This window comes from Penicillium daleae (assembly GCF_028827525.1).
Source record: "Penicillium daleae strain IBT 16125 chromosome Unknown utg000009l_segment0_segment0, whole genome shotgun sequence".
Classification (NCBI taxonomy): Eukaryota; Fungi; Ascomycota; class Eurotiomycetes; order Eurotiales; family Aspergillaceae; genus Penicillium; species Penicillium daleae.
The window spans coordinates 4,630,116-4,649,724 of NW_026623157.1; the positions used below are offsets into that span (position 1 = coordinate 4,630,116).

A 19,609-nucleotide genomic window follows, 5' to 3' on the forward strand; every position below is an offset into this window, starting at 1 on the left:
GATTGAACAAAGGCTCGGAGCCAGGCCAGAAATGAGGATCAATTCGTGTCATATACCCGATGAAGAAATTGTATTCCCTCAATTCCCAATAAGCCATCTTTGCCAGAAGCGGTGCTGACGGCGACACCGCAAGGAAATTACTTTTGTAAATCTCGGATTTCCGACGGAGGCAGCATGTCCGCTCTCCCACTGGAGCTTGACGACAGGATTGTCGATGACACACCCCGTTGTCCAAAGTCCGGTGATTGTACTGTAGGTGCGGCCCATTCTGCGGATCACTGTCCCGTCTCACGTTGATGAACCGCTGTCATAAGCACTGTTTAAACTCGTCCCCCCCCTTTACAGGCCCGACTATGTTTAGGCGTTCCTGGCAATAAGACGGCAGACGTTAAAGTAAAGTTGGCAGTAACGGGAGGAAGGGGGGGCAGAGCGGAACAACCACCCGCCGGTGATTCGGCAGCTATCCGTGCCTTTCTGCCCACCCAAAGCGCTTCCACCCAAACCGCTTCCCGGTTTGGGTGGGCAGTAAGGCACGGATAGTGGGTCCCGCGCGACCGCGCCCTTTTAGCATCGGCGGCGTCCTTGTGTCAACTCGGCACGCCCCCACCGCAACGCGTCATCTGTACCGTTTAGGCAAAAAGAGCACGGCGGGCCCAAGATGCCCCCCAAACAAACCACCGATGAAAAAGCAAGAGCCTCGATCAGATTCAATACAAAAAGTGCGACACAGGACGGCGAGGCCTGATCCCCCCGCCCCGCTCCATTCTTACTTTAGCTTACACTCCTTCCGAATTCTCTCTTTTTTTTTGGTTGAACTTCCACCTCCTACAGCGCGTATATGTTTCGCTCTTGCTTTGCCGGACCACTTTGTCCCTGATTTTTCTTCCTAAAGCCATTCCATTCCTTCTCTCTTCTTCTCTGACCCTCCTTTGATCACCCTTATCCCTTCTTATCCACCCGTGTATTATAGTCACCTTCGCTGTTCTGGTTACATACGTAGCGCATGCATAGCATGAAAACCTTTGGATTTAGTAGTATTAGTGAGTGGCGCATTTGAGACCTCTATGCTCTTCCTCTTTGAATGTAAATGCACAGAGTTCTAGAGCACACTCAAGGTACCTAAGGATATGGATCCTGTGTGATACCTGGATATCTCCTATAAGAATATACCATGTCTCAGGGGATACTTTCCTTACTCTATACTTCAAATCCAATAAGGAAGACGGAGCTACCCGCATCCATCGATCTATGGCCGATGATTCCATCACTGCCTTGTCATATTGCTTCAAATACAATATCTTCCCCTGGAACCGAATCAACCGATATCGAGGCTCGCAAAGGTATGGATCCTTTGCAAATTATTAGATATTCCTACGACATATTCTTGGTTGATCGTCTAGCTCAGGAATCGGCTCAATTTACTGATGGAGGATCTTTGCCTTCAAACACTTTATGCCGCAAGTGGATCAGGACTGCTTCTCTTCTTGCGCAATGGCAAATTCTTTGTTCTAAATGCCAGCAAACACTACGAAATCACGGAAATCATACACCTGTGCGCTCAGATGGGTATCTCAAATCCGGTGCTATTAAGCAATCCGATGGTAATACCTATTATAGCCCAGCGTAGCGTATACCCGTCGAAGAGAAAAAGGCTTCACCGAATCCTCCAGCGGCTCCTCCTCGGCCATGCTCGCAGCCACGTCCTCAGCAGCCCCCAACGCGCGCAGGACAATTCCCCCGACCACCCCTGCCAATTCCTTCACCGGCACGCCGCGCTCCACTAAGATGCGGATCAGATCTGGGTAATGACTCACATCTTCCAGGCCGCGAACGCCGATGGGCATTCTATCGAAATCCGACCCCAGCCCCACGTGCTGGTAACCGATACGTTGACCGATATACTGAATATGGTCGGCGACGTCGGCAATACAGGCGCGCGCAGGGTCCGCACAGCGAGTGTACGCCGGGTAGAAGGAGACCATGACGACCCCGGCGTTCAAGCGGACCAGATCCAGCACGTGGTCGGGAACATTGCGCTCGTGATGAAAGAGAGCAAAGGCCGACGAATGCGAGAAGATCACCGGGGTGCGGGTCAGCGCGAGGGCATCGCGCATGGTCGCGTGGCTGACATGGGCCAAGTCCACGACCATTCCGACGCGGTTCATTTCGTAGATCAAGGCTGCTCGATCGACCGGGGATAGGCCGTGGTGCTGGGGCGTTGGTGGCGTGGCACTGTCTGCGAAGGTGTTGCGGCACTCGTGGGTGAGATTCGCGTAGCGAAACCCCAGGGCGTGATAAAGCCGGAGCACACTGGCGCTGTTGGCTATCTGGTGCAATCCCTCTATTCCGAGCAGACTGGCAATCTGCGTTCGACCGGATTGGAAGAGTTCCTGGACTCCCGCGCTGGAGTCAGCTAGGGCGAGGGCTTCAGGGTGAGACTTGATCAGACGATGTACCAGGTCAATTTGTTGGAATGTGTCACGGAGAGTCTCGAAGTATGTCTCGTCGGACTGGTCGGCAGGGTCGGTCTTCGGGCTTCATACGTGATCAGTGTAGGAGAACACGGGGGGAAGCTGGGGGTACGAATAGTTACCATTCCACGTAAACGCTCCAGAATTGACCTCGTAGCCGGCCCTGTTCCAGGCGAGAAAAATCCACCTGCCCAAACAGGGGATCGCGCGTAAAGTTCTCTTTATAGATATGGTTCTGGTAAAAGGCTCGGATCCAGGTAGGAAAATCATTATGCCCATCTAGAGACTAGTCAGCCTACAGGAGTCGGAGGAGCTGTTGCCAGTAAATCCTCTACAGACGGAGTTGCTGAACACATATAGAACCGTCGAAATCCGAGCAGGAGAGTCAATGTGACAGTCATGCCTGTGGCGATCACCTGCATGACATGTTGCCGTTCCCACCATCGCCGAGAGGGCGGTTTGTCTGCATGTGCTATTTTTCCTTCAGGCCAGATCATTGAGCGGTCTATGGCAGATTACAATCAATGGAATTGTTTGAAAAGGTCAGAATCACAACCGAGAGTATTGTGCGTCGATCTTATGTACATAAGATGCCAATAGATTTCATGCCCCCCGAAGCCGATGCCGAAGCCTGGGCCGGTGACCGATCCCTCCACCATCATTCCATTTCTAGTCGAAAATAGCAAAACACCGGACTTCAATACTCTGGCGAGGAGGCGCATCTATTGAAGTATTCGGATGCTTGAAGGCAGCATGGGGACACACTGTGTCTTGTATCAGTCCTCGTAAGTTCGGCTACAGAATACCCTATGGTTGCCACCTACATTTGGCTTCGACGTCTTGCTTATTGTCCGAGGTCTTGATCAAAGTCACCTCATGTGTCTGTTGTTAGTCCAGATAATACCATGTTTGCTCGGGCGCATGCGAAAAGGTCACCGTTTGCCCGCGGTAATTATCCGTCTTGTCCAAGGGATCGGTAGGATAAATTAGATCTTCATCGCATGTTCGATAGTCCATGGTAGCGAGAGGCCAATCCTGCACCGGGCCACGCAGAGGACGCCACACGCTGATTACCCCGTCAGTCTAAACATGGAATGCAGCGGAATACGTAGTGGCAGCTTATACTTTATCATCAACACTCGCCTTTGTAGGTGGTTGTGGACATCTGCCGGAACATTCTGCCCAATGCGACGGAGTGCGCCTTTGGTCGACCTGGCAAATAAGTTAATCTTATCGGAATGTACCAATTTCAATGCAGTATGGCCTGCTTACTGGTAGCAATGTACCTATGCAAGATCATTGTCAGAACAGTAGTATGTGAGCGGATAAAGCATTTACTGACCATCGTCGCCGGCTGCTCCTTGCCAGTTGGGTTCTCGTATGTTCCCAACTCGGGACGTCGTTTACGTGAGGTGTGATCGAAGATTATCACATGATATACCCCGTCTGCTTCTTAACAAGGGTTTCAATGTGGGGATAGTACTTCTCGCGAATTCTTTCGCCGTCGTTCTCCCGCAATACATCAAGCATTTCCTGGGTGGCACCTCGATGTCATCGGTATATGCAAAACCATGTTTATCGAGACTAAAGGTCTCTTTTTGGCCTCGAGAATCTTTGATTTGAACCGGGCTATCAATCCATTCAAAGTTCATGTAATCATAGCCCGGCTCTGGATTAGTTCGAATAAACGGAAGCTCCTTGTTCTGAGACCAAGGTTCGATAAATCGTATGACCGAGGTGTAGTCGCCATTTCTAAACTACTCCAGTATAGGTTGCGTTAAGTAAGGGTAGGGTAATGAAGTTATCATTGAAATTAAGGAGAGTAAGGTACGGAAACAGAAAGCTTTGATTTAAATATAAACTGTTAAAGCTACGAATACCATACGGCATATTTCCCGGTCGGTCTCCGATCGTTAGCCTGCCGGGTACCCGAAGGTAAACTCTAGACAGCCTCCTTGAGCTCTCTTGCTTGTTCTGGGGTCATGTCATGGCTGAAGGTTTTCGCTCGACCCATGATATTCTGGATGGTCGGACGTGCCAACATGCGGGTCGCCCAAGCCTCGATATCAGGCCAGTCCTTGATGTCAACATCGAGAAAAGTAAACATCCAAGGCATCGCAAAAGGAAAGTATGACAAGTCTGCCAGTGTTGGACGATCAGCAAGCGCAATATACTGTTGCCCTTTCTTTGCTAATTGCTTCTCTAGAGTATCCCATTGCTTGGTCGTATTCTCATGCAGTCTATACTCGGTGATCAATTAGCAATGGCCTTTTTTCACCAGTAGGAGATTCGAAGACTTACTTTGTAATGGTACGAGGAAGCTGGATGGGACTTTTGCGAGTAGGATAGCCTCGTAGAAAGTACAGCCATTATTTGGCAGTAGCCCTGGCCATGGTGACAAAAACGTTATTATGTGAACACTGATCCTGAGAAGCTCAGCAAAATACCCTATACCTGCGGTCTGATAGGCGACCCAAGTGAAAACCGCACCTCTCTCGGCGGCGGTGCGTCCAGCCCACTCGCCGTGGGTATCGAAGCGATCGGCCAAATACTGCAAGCATGCTGTGCCCTCAAACACACGAAAAGCCTCACCAGACTCCGGGTCCACGAGTGCGGGTACCATGCGTTCTGGGTGGATTTTATATGCCCATTGCGAGGTGGTATCGACCAGGGAGATTACATGAGGAATGGCCAGCTTCTGGGCTAGTATCAAGGGCTTGATGTAGATGATATAAGAGGTTTCGTCCGCTAATTAAAAGCGCAAATTAGCAACTAGCACTAATGTGTTCCATCCTCAAGAATCTACCTCTGATAATATAAAGAACTAGTTGACTTTTGTCTTTGGGGACGTCGCCAATGATGACCTGGCCGTTTGGTGAGCTCATATTGAACAAAGTGATGTTTCGTTCCAGCAGGGAAGGTCTCTCTGAATTTACCTATTTCATGGACGCGCAGGTTTCTTTCTACCTCACATTTGAACCGAATATTCGCTTACTATGCAACTACAACTTCGGTGCCCGAGAAGGCCCGGATCTAGTCTGAAATGAGGCCTTATTGGATTTATTTCAACGATAATAGGGCCACCACGGGAGTTGATTACGCCAATCCAAGAGTGGGGAAATGTTTCATTGAAGACGTTCTAGTAGTATTTAACCTGCACCTCCCCTCAAAGATGCAATAATTAAGAAAGGATGGCTACTCACATGGAGGCTATCTAGGATTCAGGTACATCTTTCTTCTGCTCATCATTCCCCGGGAGTGCCGGGCTGCTCATTTGTCTTCCTGGCCGCTGGAAGGCCACCAAAGCAAGTCCTAGCAACGCAAAGCTCAGGGCACCCCACCAAGTGGCCCGTAGGGCTCGCGTGTAAAGTTCCAATACTTGTTCTTTGGCGGTACCCTGGAATGACTCTATGAATGACTTACTCGCTCGGACGTAGGCGCCCGACCCGCTCATCAAGGGACGGACGTCCGCGGGCACCAGGCTCAAGTTGTTATTCGCAGTCTGGTCGAAGATGATGGACGGAATAGTCATACCCCAGACCAGAGCGAAACTGCGCAGGAAGTTGAACAGAGCAGTGACCACCGTCAAGTCTTCGGGATCACACTGGGCCTGCACATTTGGTAGCAGAGTGGCTAGGAGCAGCCCGTTTCCGCCGGCGACGATAATCTGCAGTACGACGTGTACCACGGTTGGAGAGGTGGAAGTGAGGAGTGTGAAGCATCCCAGACCAATAGACATCATCGTAAAGGCAATAACATTGTTGAACAGAGCCCAGAACCCATGGAACCGGGACATGATGATACCCCCAACGATGGAGAACACGACTAAGGCCACAAGAGTGGGCATGAGATCAAATCCAGCTTGCTGGGTCGAAACTTCCAGGACCGCCTGGAAATACACGGTCATAAAATAGTTGACCCACATGATGAGCATGCTCTGGATGAAGCTTTGGGTTTGAAGAGAGACGGATGAGAGACTGGACAGCAGTCGGGTTGGAATCAATGGGTTCGCCGCCCAGCTGTGCTCATAGATGCCGAATGCGATTAGGCCACAACCTCCCAACACCAGTGGAACAATAACCCGTGCTGAGCTCCAGGGATACATCTGGCCTCCCATTGTCAAGGGAAGGAGGATAGCAACACTGGAGGCAGGGAGCAAGAAGTTACCGAGCCAGTCAAACTGCCTCGTAGTGGCTCGCAGCGACTTAGCTGCGCTCTTCTGCCCAGCTGTCCGACGGCCGAGCATCAGAAACAAACAGATGATAGAGGCTCCGGCGAAGGGAACGTTGAGATAAAAGATCCAACGCCAAGTACTATGTTGGACGATCACTCCACCGAGGATGGGTCCAAACACCAACCCCAGACACGAGGTAGCCATGACCATTCCCAACATTTGAGGCCGGTGAGCGAGAGGCAGCTGGTCACTAATGATCAGCTCAGCCATCAATGGAATTGCACCGCCTCCAAAACCCTGGACGGTTCGTCCGGCCAGAATGAGGCCGAGCGAATGCGCCGACCCTGCCATGGCACTGCCCACACCGAATACAAGGACGCTGCCAAGCATGATCGGTTTGCGCCCAAACATCTCGGCCATCCAGCCGACCAAAGGCTGGAAAATGGTGGAGGCGAGAGTGTAACAGTTGGTCACCCATACATACTCGGTGGTATGCAGGTCGCGGGCTATGGTGGGCAAGGCAGTGACCACAATACTGCCCTCCATCGTCACAGCGAACCCGCTAAGACAGAGAGTACCAAAGAGCACCCAGTACCTCCACAAAGGTGTTGCAGGCGCGTCATAGTCCTCGGTAGGCGGTGATTCGGGATCCTGGAGGTCGAAATCTGTTTGTCGATGGACATAAGGCATGATTGAGAAGGCCCGAGGGAACACACTGCGATGGATGAATGAGTGTTCTTTCCAGAAATTTAGGGGGTGTAGGTACGAGAATGAGAGAAAGAACAAAACAACGAGGGAGACAATTCACCAGACAGACCAGGCCGGAATTGGCAGCATTTGAGAAGATCCGACAGGGATCGGTGACCGATTCCCGCGGCAGGTCTGCAAATAGATCTGTATTGTACTGTAATAGTTACATAACTGCCCCCAAGTTCCCCCTCTCAGGTAGGTGCACTGTACCAAGCGGGGACTTATTATGTACGCGGAGACTTACGCGGAGACATACCAGGGAGTACGGAAACTTTTTGTTGCTCTGCAATGTACAATCATGATTCATGACACACTACATGGTGAGTCACTAAACACTGTTGTACCTGGTGACTGCAAACAGATTCCGATCAGACTGATCGGATCAGTCGTGCGTGTTTCTAGCTGCTATGAGTTGTTGTGAAATATTCTTCTGTTGTTGTTCTGGCCTTGGGCATTCGACCGACTATGCAGAGGATACTCGGTGTCTGAGGCAGCAAGTATCTCTGCTCCTAGACTACCTTGAATACTTTGTACTCTGCCTTTCAACTCCAAAAGTTCGTTCCGAAAACCTTTAATAGATTTGATCTACCTGTGTTCTGGTTCTCACTTTTCTGGTTGAGCTCGATATACTCGTTGCTTAGATAAGTTTTCAAGCCGTATCACGTAATCTTCATTCATCTACACCTCGTCCAGTTGAACCGTAGAACACAATAAAACTGCCGGCTAGACATCTCAACAAGGCCACATATCAATGGCACATAGCCAGGCATTGCGCAAATGATGAATGGCTTCAATCCGCCAGGCACTTTGATCAGCCAGATGCTTCCACGAATCGGCGTTGCGCTCTAGTCCATTGGCGGCTACCATCATGTTCAGGTCCGCATACCTCGACAGACGAGCCCACTGACCCTCACCGCGAACGCATTATAAGACAATAAGCCGACTGATAGGCGCCGAAATAATGGCCCGGCGGATGTTTCGGAGAATGGCGATGGCGTCGGCGTCTCGCCAATCGTGAAGCGTCCACTTCATGGTGTAAACACGGGATGGGGGGATGTGGTCGAAGAAATCACCGCGGATCAGGTTCTCCTTGGGCACACGGTCGCCCAGGTCGGTAAATTGACCGTCATCTGTATGGAAGAAAGGGACGGTGTGGTCGATGACATGGGGAAGATCGTAGATGCCGCCCCGCATAGTAGGATAAGCGCGCAGCAGCAGGGCGATTAGCGCTCCGCCTCCGCCGCCCACGTCCAGGACTGTCTCCCCCGAAACTTCCTTCCACTGGTAATCAGCCACAATACCAGGAGACTGTGCGGTGGCTCCGCCTCCCGGAGTCCGATGGAGCTGGCTCACCCAGTCGTGCTCCCGGAAGAAGGTAAACATGTCCTTGTCTGTGTCGTATGCGATCTGGGCCAGGCTGCACGTCGCCTCCTTCCGAATTGAGTTGGGGATTCCTCGCGACATATCGTAGAACTGGTTGCCATACAGCGCGATCCAGTTATGCTATTGCGTCCAGTGGTCGCGTAGAAGGAGCGTGGATGTGTGGTTGTTGCTGTACTTTCCATCGTGACAGGTGAAAATCCCGTTGTTCTGCAAAACATTCGGGATTTGTTCGAGACGGTCACTTCGCGCAGGATATCGGGCACTTGTAGTTCAACGGCGGCGCAGAGGCATTTCGTGTTCATGTACCCTGACAAAGACACCAAGTCAGTATCGCCGAGCACCATGTGTTCAGATCACCAAGCTTACCAAAAAAGTGGTCCGCCAAAGCGAGCTGACCAGGCTCTAGCAGCTGCTCTATCGAATGAAGAGGGTCGATAGTCTTGAAGGAAATTTCTGCTACGTCCTTGTCGGGAAGGACCCCCCTTTCCTGATTATGCAAGCGAGAGTGGATTTCTTTGTTAAGCCCGCCACGAAGGAGGTTCAGGGCCGAAGCTAAATGACGATTGAGGGTTTCAAGGGTTGATTGCATGTTGGATAATAACCGAAGCGTTGCGATGCAATAAAATGTAGAGAGCAAGGGGGCCCTAAAGCATAAAGATTATATCTTCTGCAAAACCCCACCTCCCCCGTTCCATCGGCAGCCGAACTCGGACCCATTGACAAAAATAGCCATTAAAGCGGCGGCTCCAAAATAGATCGAAAAAAATCCTAGATGTAGCTTGACGAGTTCCTTGTGGGGGGCAATGCTCCTAATGCCTTCGACAGGCGTGTCAAACCCTCCCGCAAAGCTTCCGCTTCTACTGCAAAAGTTAATCGAACCCACCCCTTCTCCGACTCGATGCCATGGTAACTTCTACCGGCGCTGACAACCACCCCTGCCTCTTTACAGCGCTTGACTAGCAGTGCTTCCTCGTCCCAGGTATTGATATCATGACCCAACTTCGCGAAGACGAAGACTCCCGCCGAAGCCGGACTAACGCCAACAATTACTTCCGGGTTGTGCTGGGACACCGTGCAGCCCTAGACCGCGCCAGACTGATCAATTCTGCACGGGATAACCAGAAAGTGAGAAGGGAGTGTGCACATACCAGCCGAATTCCACTCGAGCCAAAGTCCTTGCTAATACTCCAGATAGCGTGAACACGGCGAGGAGAGCAGCCAACGGAGGCAGAATCACAAGAAAGAATGGAAACAAAAGGCGACAGGTTTTTGCTACTCATATCTGGCTCGATGGTGCTCATAGCGTACACCTCGTCGGATATGAAATGCAGATTCCGCTGCTCGCAGAACCAGAGGCAATCTTCAAGCACTGTGCGTGAATAACATTGCGCTAATGGATTGTGTGGATTGGTGAAAACAAGGGCTTTAACAGGAAAAATACCCTTTGTCATTGCATCTTCTGGCCGAATTCATGTTACAAACAGGCCTCCAATGCAGGTAGAAGTTTTGACGAGAATGTGTCGTCAAAGCTGGGGCAGTTTACGACCAATGGAGTCACCGAGGCACGTACGCGAAATTGAAAATCAAAGCCATCTGTTTTGAACGGCCGTAGTCAGCTTGTATTCTTCGTCAACCGAGTTACTTAGCTCTCGTACTCCAGTAAGGACCAGGAACAGGGACACCGTCTCCCGGATTGCACACTGTATGCAGGAGGGCGTCTAAGCAGCTGGCAGCACCCGGAGCCGTAGCAATATGGGATTGCTGCACAGGCTCGTGGGGATTGAAATAGTCGTTTAGGAACGTTGATAGTGCGGTGATCAGGTCAGAATCGCCGGAAAAGCCAAGCGGATACGAAAAATGCTGAGTTGGAGTCAGTAAGTGCTTCTGGTTTCAAGCTGGGGACATAACCGACGCGAACGGCAAGATCTCCTCTCTGTATGCTCTCCTGATACATTTAAATCAACTCCTTTCGAATCAAACAATTCTCCGCGGTGGACAAGTCAATGTTAGGATTGTCCTTGCGGGTCCGTTCTACTACCGGGTCCCGGATACGCGGCATAATGGCCTCCACAAGCTCTGAGGAGCGGACAGAGAGACCGGCAACGGCATCTTGGACTGTCATTTCGCTCGTTTTGCTCGTAATTAGTAGTTAGTGGAGCAAGGTGTATCCCCAAGAGAGAGAATGACATACGATTTGACTCCGATATATGTTGATGTACATCGGTCTCCCAAAAAGCATTCTCTAATGATCGGTCACCGCTCACTCGGCGAGTGGAATTCCGAACATCGATGCCTATTTCCGAGGCAACTCCATGTCGATTCGTAGTAGTGACAGGATTCAAGATAGTCCTGACAGCCAGGGGCAGAAATCTAGATGGACTCGGAGAAAGAGACAGGTATACAAAGAAGAACGTGATATTCAGGAGGGAGAGGAAGAGAGATCTCTATCTACAGATGTCATGTAGTTCTACTGCCTGCCAGCAGTGAATGCTGATCAGATGAGCCCGATATGTTGAGGCCGAGGGCGTTATCACACAGGAATATTGGGAGTAGAAGATAGATAGTAGCAAATGATAGTAGATGATTCTTAATAGTAAAAGTCCGCCTGGTCACCTCGTCACCCCGTCAGCTGCAACGCCCACGGATACCGCTAGTGTCTCTGGCTCTATTCTCTCGCAGCAAATTTCAAAATCAGGATGAGTGATCCAGCAACTCTTGTCTCGGAACCGGGTAGTCTTATCCAGCAATCGCAGGTTGTAGTTCTGGACGAGGTTGACAAGAGTTTCTCGGATAATAATATCTGTGGTATACTTGCTCATGCACCTGGAAATATCGTCAATCTCTCGTAGACGTATATGAGCTGGGATAGGGTGGATTCAAACATACAGTCTTGGACCAAAGCCAAACCTCCAGAAAAGGTATCTTAACTTAACTTTGTCCCGAGCGAGGAAGCGTTCGGGACGATATGTATCGTTGTCTGGCCCCCAGTGATCACTTCGCATATTCAGTGCGTAGGCATTGACTACAAAGTTGGTGTTCGCGGGCATCTTATATCCGGAGACCACACGATCTGTCGGTGCCGATTGAGGGACAGAGAATGCCGCTAGGGGCTTCAAGCGACTAGACTCAAGTATGCAGGCTTGGAGATAGGTAGATGCGCTCTGCAGGTACTGATCCATTCTTCCATCCTTCTGGGCTAGGTTTATTTCCTGACGCAGCTCTTCCTGGCACTCGGGATACGCGGCCAAGAAGACTGGGTTCCACGATAAGCCCCCTGTAGTGACGTCGAGATTGGCAAATATAGGATAAAGTATAGACTCGACTGTTACTTATAGAAAACAATATCCTTCTTTTCTAATATCTTAATTCGACCCTCATCCCCACAACTGCTCCTTTGGTTCCAGTAGTTGTGCACCCCTTTGTGAGTAGCTGCGCCGCCATCTTGGCAAACCATGATTCTTCATGTATTATTTCAAGTACGGTCGGTTGTAAACCGCCCCTGTCTCATTTCTGAATACCTCTTCGTATTTCACAGGTCCAAGAGTTATGGTTATCCCACAGCTTCTTTGTATTCTATCCTTACTGTGACCTTATTGTGGAGAGTTAAGGGCAACACATTCATGTTGTTTTGTTGAGTTAGAAGACAAAATAAGACGACCGTCTTCCTTAGGCATATAAGGGCAATTTGAAGCTATCAAGCACGTGAGAAACTTATTATGATGGCTTAGTTCAAGGTACGTACCGTCATAATTTGAGTCCACAAGTTGTGGTGTACGCAGGCAAATATCGTCAGGCCTAACGAAATAAGAAACATCCATATTGAGCTAATGGATGCCATCCACAAGGCTCGTTGGTGCCTGGCAGTAGTGAGGGACGGATACTACCAAAACATGTTGAATATACTTGCTTTCATATGCCATTGCCCGTGCATATTATCCGGGCTCCTACAAATTGGGCGTGAATGAACCCTAGCCCAGCAAAAGCAAGGATCATGAATGAAGAAATCAATGCTCTGCGATGATCCTGTTATTTATTAGTCAGTAAACTATGAAACATGAAGGCAGCTAGTTAAATATACCGAAAAAGTCATGGATATCAATAGAATGGTGACTGCTTCCACGAATAATAAGGCAGAAACGAAATGGGCTAGCCGGTGTTGCAAAGTAGAAACACTTAGATACTAGAACAGGTGAGTGTTGCTCATCTTCGGTTTTCATTGTTCTTACCTCATTTAAAATGAGCAAAAGAAGCATACTATCAACTTCCAATTATAGCATTGGCGGAGACAGATCTGAAATGTGATTAGCGAGGAAATTAATTTCGGAGAAGTAAGCAACTTGCGGTCTTTTAGGTTTGCTTCTAACAATGCCAGCATAATAGAACCGATTGATCCCAGGAATACGAAACCACTTATCACAGCTTGACTGGAGATGAGCGGTTCCTTGCTCAGCCTTTGCAAGCTCATAGCGTCGATCGAAATGAGCCAGAAGATAAGACTTGCTCCGTAGCAAATTGATGCTATTGTCGACGCAGTCAGTTGGAAACTACCTTAGGGTCCATTTTCAAATGTTGATACTTTCGTTGAGCTTGATCTGCCAGGTCCATGTCGCTGTTTAAATAAAGAGCCCATGCATTTACTTCTCCCTAAATCTCGCTCAATCCGATAAAGCGCTCGTGTATCCTGCAGCTTATTGTTCTTATGATAAACGTCCTCATTATAATTCTAGGTTCCGATATTGTGACGGGGCCACGTGAAATAATAGGCTGGGGGGGATATTTCCTGGTAAAGGATAATGATTCGCTACTGGTGTCCCAAAATGTTAACTCACAAAACCCCACCTATATCCCACAATTCCATTAGCCCCAGCAACCACGGCACACATCAGCAAACTTAGACAGGCATAAACTTAGACATCCTCTAAAATTGTGGCCCATAATGCTTTTAATCCTCCAACTCTTCAACCTTCAAACTCCTGAACCTCGACATCCGTATCACAAATTAGTCATGACCGCCATCATCATCAATCAATTAAACTCCGTCGTTATGTCTCTCTATATCAGCTATCAAGCCCGTTGTTGATGTTCTCAATTTAATACAACCAACATTCGTAGTTTCAGATGTTGGCTGGGCTTTTCTCACAGCTAAATTATCATTGCTTTTTTGTGATTTATGACATATGGCATGTTAATTTTGGCATCAGACAACCTTACATCGGTAAGGATAGTCTTTCTCATCTGGCTAATCTTGTGCTTGCCCGGTACTTACCCTGTACGCAATTACTCAGCAACTCTTGGAGATTTTCCTTTTTTGACCATGTGGAAATTACAAGCCTCAAATCATATACCATTCAACGTTCATTACCTCAATGTTCAAATTTGCGAGGGTCCCAATATAATAAGCTGAGATCATAGGATAAGCATACAGTTGCTAGCTTTAAAAGGCCACCTCCGGTGCGCCGATACCCCCGCCAGAGCAAGCGCCTTCGTTAGGGATATCGCCCTTTCCGCTGCAAACATCAAATGAGTATACCAAACATCCGACTTTGATACGGCCTCCCCGGCCACCGTTATTGCCTGCGTACATCCAATCGTTAGTAAGACTTTTCGGTTGTAAACGTATTGACAAAGTCGTAGAAACTTACAGCCGCCGAATATATCGTCCTTGAAAATGGTACTGCATTTATGCGAGCCGTCTCCAATCGGGTCCTCGAGTTTTAGATCCTTGCAGGTGTAATGCCCATCAGTGTTGACGCCGACATTGAACCAGTATGGCACGGGGCCATCCTTTGTCTGGTACACATAGGAGCCTCTGCCTTCGTTGGCCTGGAGCGTGTTCTTTTTGGCAAACGCTTCACATGCTTTATCGACAGCGGCCTTATATTGATCTGGTCGTACCGCTCCATATATGCTGCCGGGGCGTCGGCTTTCCGGGAAGCATGTCACTTCTCCCATGGTAGGGGCTGCCGTGTTGGCAGGTGATGTTGGCTTTGACGTGGCGGTGGGGAATTGGGCGTGATCTGGAACACTGAATTTGAAACTATACTCTGCGCCACACTTGAACGTCGCTTTGCTTTCAGGCTGGATGGAATGTGAGTCGTAGCCAGAGCCTGGAGTCTCAAGTTAGTGGAAACATTCCAAGTGCATATTTGTATGGGCCGATTTCGGAACACTTACAAACCATCTTGTGGATAGTATCCTTGCAGTTAGTGTAGCACTTGTTTCCTGGTTTGTATTCGAAATGGAAAACAAAGTCCTTATAGCTGGAACTGCCGATATCCTTGCTTGTCAGGTCCTTTTTGGCTTCCTTGGAGTAATCTAAGTCGGCACAGAACTTCTCGCCCATAGTATAGGCTGCTCGTTTGTCGATCGCAACAGCTTTCGTGTTGCTGGACGACGAGCACTTAGTTTCGGGTTCTGACATGTAGTCATTAATATGGTCGTAGATCTGCTGTAGCTGATTGAGCGCTTTCAGCCCTTCAGATAGCTTCGTTCTAGTTTCTGAAAAGATGTCCGAATCCACGACCAAGCACTTGCATCCGCGGAATTCCCCCTGGATAACGTCAGTGTGGATCAAAATACGGTTACTCATATTTTGTTCACAAACCTCTTTACAAGTTTCATGATCGTCACTCTTGCAGTCATCGGACGCGCAATCGATGTATTCCTTTTTGGGGTCAGGACAGGTGTCCTTACACTTACAATCGGCATAGTGACCCTATAATATATTCAGTCAGGAACATAATAAGACCTGTAGATTGAAACTCACGGTAGTACACTTTCCATTCTCTCCTTCACAGGAGTCATCAGAACAGCTCGGTGTGTCCTTGCTGTTTTCGGCTGGGCACTCTTCCTTGCATGGGCAGCCAGCCTGGGGTCCTTCAGAACACCAGCCCGAAACAGGTTTACAATCCTTGCATTCGGTGTCTGTGAAGTCTTCAGGGCAGCTATCTTGCTTTTTGGGATGGGGGATTCCAGCAGGAGGAGGAACAAAGCCTGGAGGCGGAGGGGGAAAGGGGATGATGAAAGGAACCTTCCCACCGCTATTGCTAGAAGCTGTTAGAACGTATATCTTTGTTGTAGCCAGATGATTTGAGCATACCCATCTTTCGGTCCACATTCACAATACAGAGGTGGGTTTAAGAGAACCTGATGGATAACATCGCTCTTTCCCTGCAGAATCACGAGAGAACAATGCCCCTTCTTGTTGGGATTCTCACCTCCGCAATACTTATTACCGCATTCCCATTTTGGTTCACCAACTTGCTCGGGGCAGTAATAGGCCTCGGAGGCTCCCTGGAGTCGATATTTCTTCCAGTCAGTCCATTCATCGGCCCACACTGCGCTTGTCAAGGAGACAAATGCAATAAAGTACGAAGAGAGCCGAGGCATGCTGGGCCGCAGATGAGTAAGGAGGAAATTGTGTGAGGAATATCTCACTTCAATGGTCCTTGAACTACATCTTATACAATTTTGACATGCTCCCCAACTCGCCAAGTAAGATCCTCCGCGCTTCGGTTCTGCTATTTTTGACTATTCGGTTCCGCAAGGCAGACTTGTTCATGACGCCATCAACCTTCTTCCTCAAACCACGCATCTTGGCATCCTGTATCATCATGAAGGCATCTTACGTTTGGAAACCCCCATTGTCGGCTGAGCCATTTCTTGCATGTTTCATGTGTTCGGCGGCAATACCTCCTGGCTGGCGGGTTAGAAGATAGTTCCGTCCCGGAGACTTGGCAGGGCCTCCAAACCTACATGGGGGCGATGCCAACATGATTTAGCGGTCCCCATTGGATAATTTAAAAATGACACGGGTAATGGTCAGAGTTAATCGAGCCTACTCCTCTTTGAGTTTGGCCCTATTAAGGCCCCTAGATATCCGCAGTTGCAAAAGGTATGTGGATCCTCAAAGGATCTAGCTCTTGTTTTCTAACAAATGAAGAGTCACCATAAGGAATCAGGCTCAGCTCCACCTAATGAATGGGGCTAAATCTCACAAACGGTCCCTGCATATTCCGCAATGTATACTTCTCTAAAAGGCATAGTCATGGACCCTGCATTCTAGCGTCGTAGAGGTTGTATAACAAAAATAGCTCCAGCCAAGATGCCCGAGATGGAAACAGGCGAGGCAAGGCAGACTTCAGTTCAGAATATTAGAAGAGCGGACAGAAATAGAATAGACCTTAGTGCTGCATGGATCATTTAAAAGCGAGATAGATAAGCCCAGGAGACACTTTTCTTGTGATATCTAATATTCTCAAGATTCGCTTTCTCGTACGATTCGGTATGCGGGTCAAGCTTGCCTTTCTCGCTGCAATTTTTTGCAACAACCTCGGCCAAGGTTTTGCCTGGTCAGTGGACAGTAAATCATGCGGCCGTAAGTTGATCCTTGAATTTGAAATATAGGCTTCGCTGAAACTTTGACCAGCCATCACTAGCAACATCGAAAAGGCTATGGAGAACTTGATGAAGTGGCCAGCAGCGGTGGAGAAGTCTCTGATCAAGGACAAGAGGATCAATGATATGGCCGCCAGTCTATTCAACGCGGTTGACTATGCCAAAGTCAAAGGTGATTTGACCTAGTTTAAATATATTTGCCCAACTGACACCGTCCTTTCTTTCTCAGAGACAATCAAGAAGGTCGGGGCTCAAAGCCAAAAGACTACACCAGGCTCGGGCGATCGCGAGGACCCCGTAAGTACTTTCCTAAACACCAGCACATACATGCTTCTAATTAATTGCACCTCAGATCATCTACTGTGACTTGGACCGCTATATAGTTATATCCGACAAGAAAGATCCGAAAAAGTTACAAGCGCTCGACACGATACATAATTATCCTATCCCGTATGAAGTTTATGAGGAATGCGAGAAACGCACCAAAGACACAACGGCTTATACCACACCCAAGACCAACGCGAAAGGGAAGGGGCAAACTGTCATCCAGCTCTGTCCTTGGTATCTGAAAGAGGTGGGCCAGACGCCTTTCCTCAACAAGAATGGTGAGCCACAGAACAACAAGCTACACAACGCTGCCGACATTTTGTACCAGAGCAGGGGTCTCTCCGTCCATGTTGACAATTTTGCACGTCTTGAGCTTACGCTTTTCCACGAGGTGCGTTTAGAATAGACTTCTACGTCGGTCTTGGCTATATGATTTCCTAATCTGGTTGCACAGTTTGTTCACACGCCCAAAGTCAAGTATCCTCCTATTGGCGACAGCGGGACGTATTGGGGCTCATGCACCAGGCTCACGGAAGCCCAAGCTCTCGACAATGCGGAATCATATGCAATGCTTAGTCTGGGTACGTGGGGTACAAAAGAAATACCTGGTTCAAAGGATATGCTGACAAATTCTAGCGACGTATCTGATGAGCACACTGGGAGCAACCATCAAGCCCGACGGTACAATTGAGTGGGAACAGGACGAGTTGTCTGCGGGACAGAAGCGATCTGAAGTGGTGGGCCAGCAATTCACGGCTTAGGCAATTTTTGTTCTCAGAGTACCTACAGCTAGTCCTGGTGTGTGATCAGTAATCGAATTTAGTCCACCTATAACAAGTTTCAAGTAGATGATCCACGTATACATTCAGAGCTTGATTCGAGGCGTAATCCTTTAAGCAATTGGAGTTCCGCATAAAATATATTTTTTCCAACCACAGATGGTCAAGTAATACATCTCGTTCTGCTAAAAATGCTACTTAATATTTAACTAGCCATTTAGGTGATTCGCCCATTACGTAGTCTTGTCTCTCCTAATCATGGGTCTAAATGGAAACTGTAATACATCTCTAAACCAGGGCATGCAGCGTTATGCACTAGGTCTCTACTAGAGGGTGGTGCGTTAATCCAGCCAATGGTGGAGACATAGACTATCTTGGCAACAGTTTGCTGCTCGGGCTTCATCCAGGGTAGCGCCAGCCTAGGTAATGGATATATCCACCCTCTCTTATTTTGCCCCTTGTTAGCAATTCATACAGCTCAGGTTCTTCCAACTTCAAGTGTTTTTCATTTTGACGTCGAGCCTTCTAACGGTCCAGTGCCTAGGTAAAAATGCTGTAAAATCTACAACAATATTGGTAGACTATGTTGAGTTTCAGCAGTCTTCAATGCCGCTAAGACTTTGATGGCTATCTTGCCATCCTCCCTGAGACGCACTAAGCCTAAATATGGTCGGGCCATTGGGGGGGGGGTACACGAATTTAAGGTTTAAATCTTGCACCCCCCGTAAGTACCCTAAATAGTAGAATTTTCCGATCGGGTCTTTTAAATCTTTTAATAAGATAGCCTAATGTTTTAAACGTTGTACGTTAATCATCGTCGACTTATACGATGTTATCTATCACCGACGACGTCGTAGTTAAGATGACGGAAGCAAAGAGGCTATATAAACAGAAGAGAAATGCTAGAAAAATAACGTCGGCTCTTGAAGCTTATATAGGGAGCTAACTAACGAGTCCTAATAGTGATGCTCCTATAAACGCCTAACGTTAACTCGCTACCTTCGATAAGTCAATGCCTAATTTACTAGTTTTTTTTCTACCTTTATAAGGAGACTGCTATAATTATATACTACTAGGATAAGGTAACATCTAAATAGCGTTCAAACTAATCGAAGTAAACCTCCTAAGCCTCTATAGGTAAAGTTTCATCAAGTCTATAGGTGATAAAGCTTATAATCTATTGGAATTGCGTATAGTGCATAAAACCTTGGTAGAAATCGTTCGTGCGCACTAATCTTAGTGCCACGATTATAGAAGAGAGACGAATCAGGATAGATCACAATCGACTAATCAGACAGAAGAATCAAGCAGTGGAAGGTTGATTCAGA

The 19,609-nt window shown here is 48.4% G+C and overlaps 7 protein-coding genes across 7 annotated transcripts; 1 reads left to right on the top strand and 6 right to left on the bottom strand.

The window, feature by feature from the left end:
• Positions 1 to 1,586: 1,586 nt before the first annotated feature.
• Positions 1,587 to 2,968, bottom strand: N7458_012808 (dipeptidase; the record flags this gene model as incomplete). The annotated part of the gene is made up of 3 exons (XM_056916189.1): positions 1,587 to 2,535; positions 2,594 to 2,750; positions 2,824 to 2,968. The coding sequence occupies 3 exons, from the start codon at positions 2,966 to 2,968 to the stop codon at positions 1,587 to 1,589; spliced, it is 1,251 nt and encodes a 416-aa protein (XP_056760943.1).
• A 1,445-nt stretch (positions 2,969 to 4,413) lies between these two features.
• gliG (glutathione S-transferase gliG) lies at positions 4,414 to 5,356 on the bottom strand (the record flags this gene model as incomplete). The annotated part of the gene is made up of 4 exons (XM_056916190.1): positions 4,414 to 4,711; positions 4,773 to 4,802; positions 4,919 to 5,219; positions 5,278 to 5,356. 4 exons carry the CDS (start codon positions 5,354 to 5,356, stop codon positions 4,414 to 4,416), a joined length of 708 nt encoding a protein of 235 aa, XP_056760944.1.
• Positions 5,357 to 5,685: 329 nt separating this feature from the next.
• N7458_012810 (uncharacterized protein) lies at positions 5,686 to 7,335 on the bottom strand (the record flags this gene model as incomplete). Its single annotated transcript, XM_056916191.1, has 1 exon — positions 5,686 to 7,335. The coding sequence occupies one exon, from the start codon at positions 7,333 to 7,335 to the stop codon at positions 5,686 to 5,688; it is 1,650 nt and encodes a 549-aa protein (XP_056760945.1).
• A 984-nt stretch (positions 7,336 to 8,319) lies between these two features.
• gliM (O-methyltransferase gliM) lies at positions 8,320 to 10,900 on the bottom strand (the record flags this gene model as incomplete). The annotated part of the gene is made up of 7 exons (XM_056916192.1): positions 8,320 to 8,898; positions 8,954 to 8,985; positions 9,085 to 9,422; positions 9,662 to 9,858; positions 9,927 to 10,147; positions 10,434 to 10,638; positions 10,817 to 10,900. 7 exons carry the CDS (start codon positions 10,898 to 10,900, stop codon positions 8,320 to 8,322), a joined length of 1,656 nt encoding a protein of 551 aa, XP_056760946.1.
• A 487-nt stretch (positions 10,901 to 11,387) lies between these two features.
• Positions 11,388 to 11,957, bottom strand: gliC (cytochrome P450 monooxygenase gliC; the record flags this gene model as incomplete). The annotated part of the gene is made up of 2 exons (XM_056916193.1): positions 11,388 to 11,601; positions 11,665 to 11,957. 2 exons carry the CDS (start codon positions 11,955 to 11,957, stop codon positions 11,388 to 11,390), a joined length of 507 nt encoding a protein of 168 aa, XP_056760947.1.
• Positions 11,958 to 14,212: 2,255 nt separating this feature from the next.
• Positions 14,213 to 15,367, bottom strand: N7458_012813 (uncharacterized protein; the record flags this gene model as incomplete). Its single annotated transcript, XM_056916194.1, has 3 exons — positions 14,213 to 14,352; positions 14,421 to 14,885; positions 14,953 to 15,367. 3 exons carry the CDS (start codon positions 15,365 to 15,367, stop codon positions 14,213 to 14,215), a joined length of 1,020 nt encoding a protein of 339 aa, XP_056760948.1.
• A 1,697-nt stretch (positions 15,368 to 17,064) lies between these two features.
• On the top strand, positions 17,065 to 18,263 carry N7458_012814 (uncharacterized protein; the record flags this gene model as incomplete). The annotated part of the gene is made up of 6 exons (XM_056916195.1): positions 17,065 to 17,155; positions 17,207 to 17,347; positions 17,405 to 17,472; positions 17,528 to 17,893; positions 17,957 to 18,083; positions 18,139 to 18,263. The coding sequence occupies 6 exons, from the start codon at positions 17,065 to 17,067 to the stop codon at positions 18,261 to 18,263; spliced, it is 918 nt and encodes a 305-aa protein (XP_056760949.1).
• Positions 18,264 to 19,609: the final 1,346 nt, after the last annotated feature.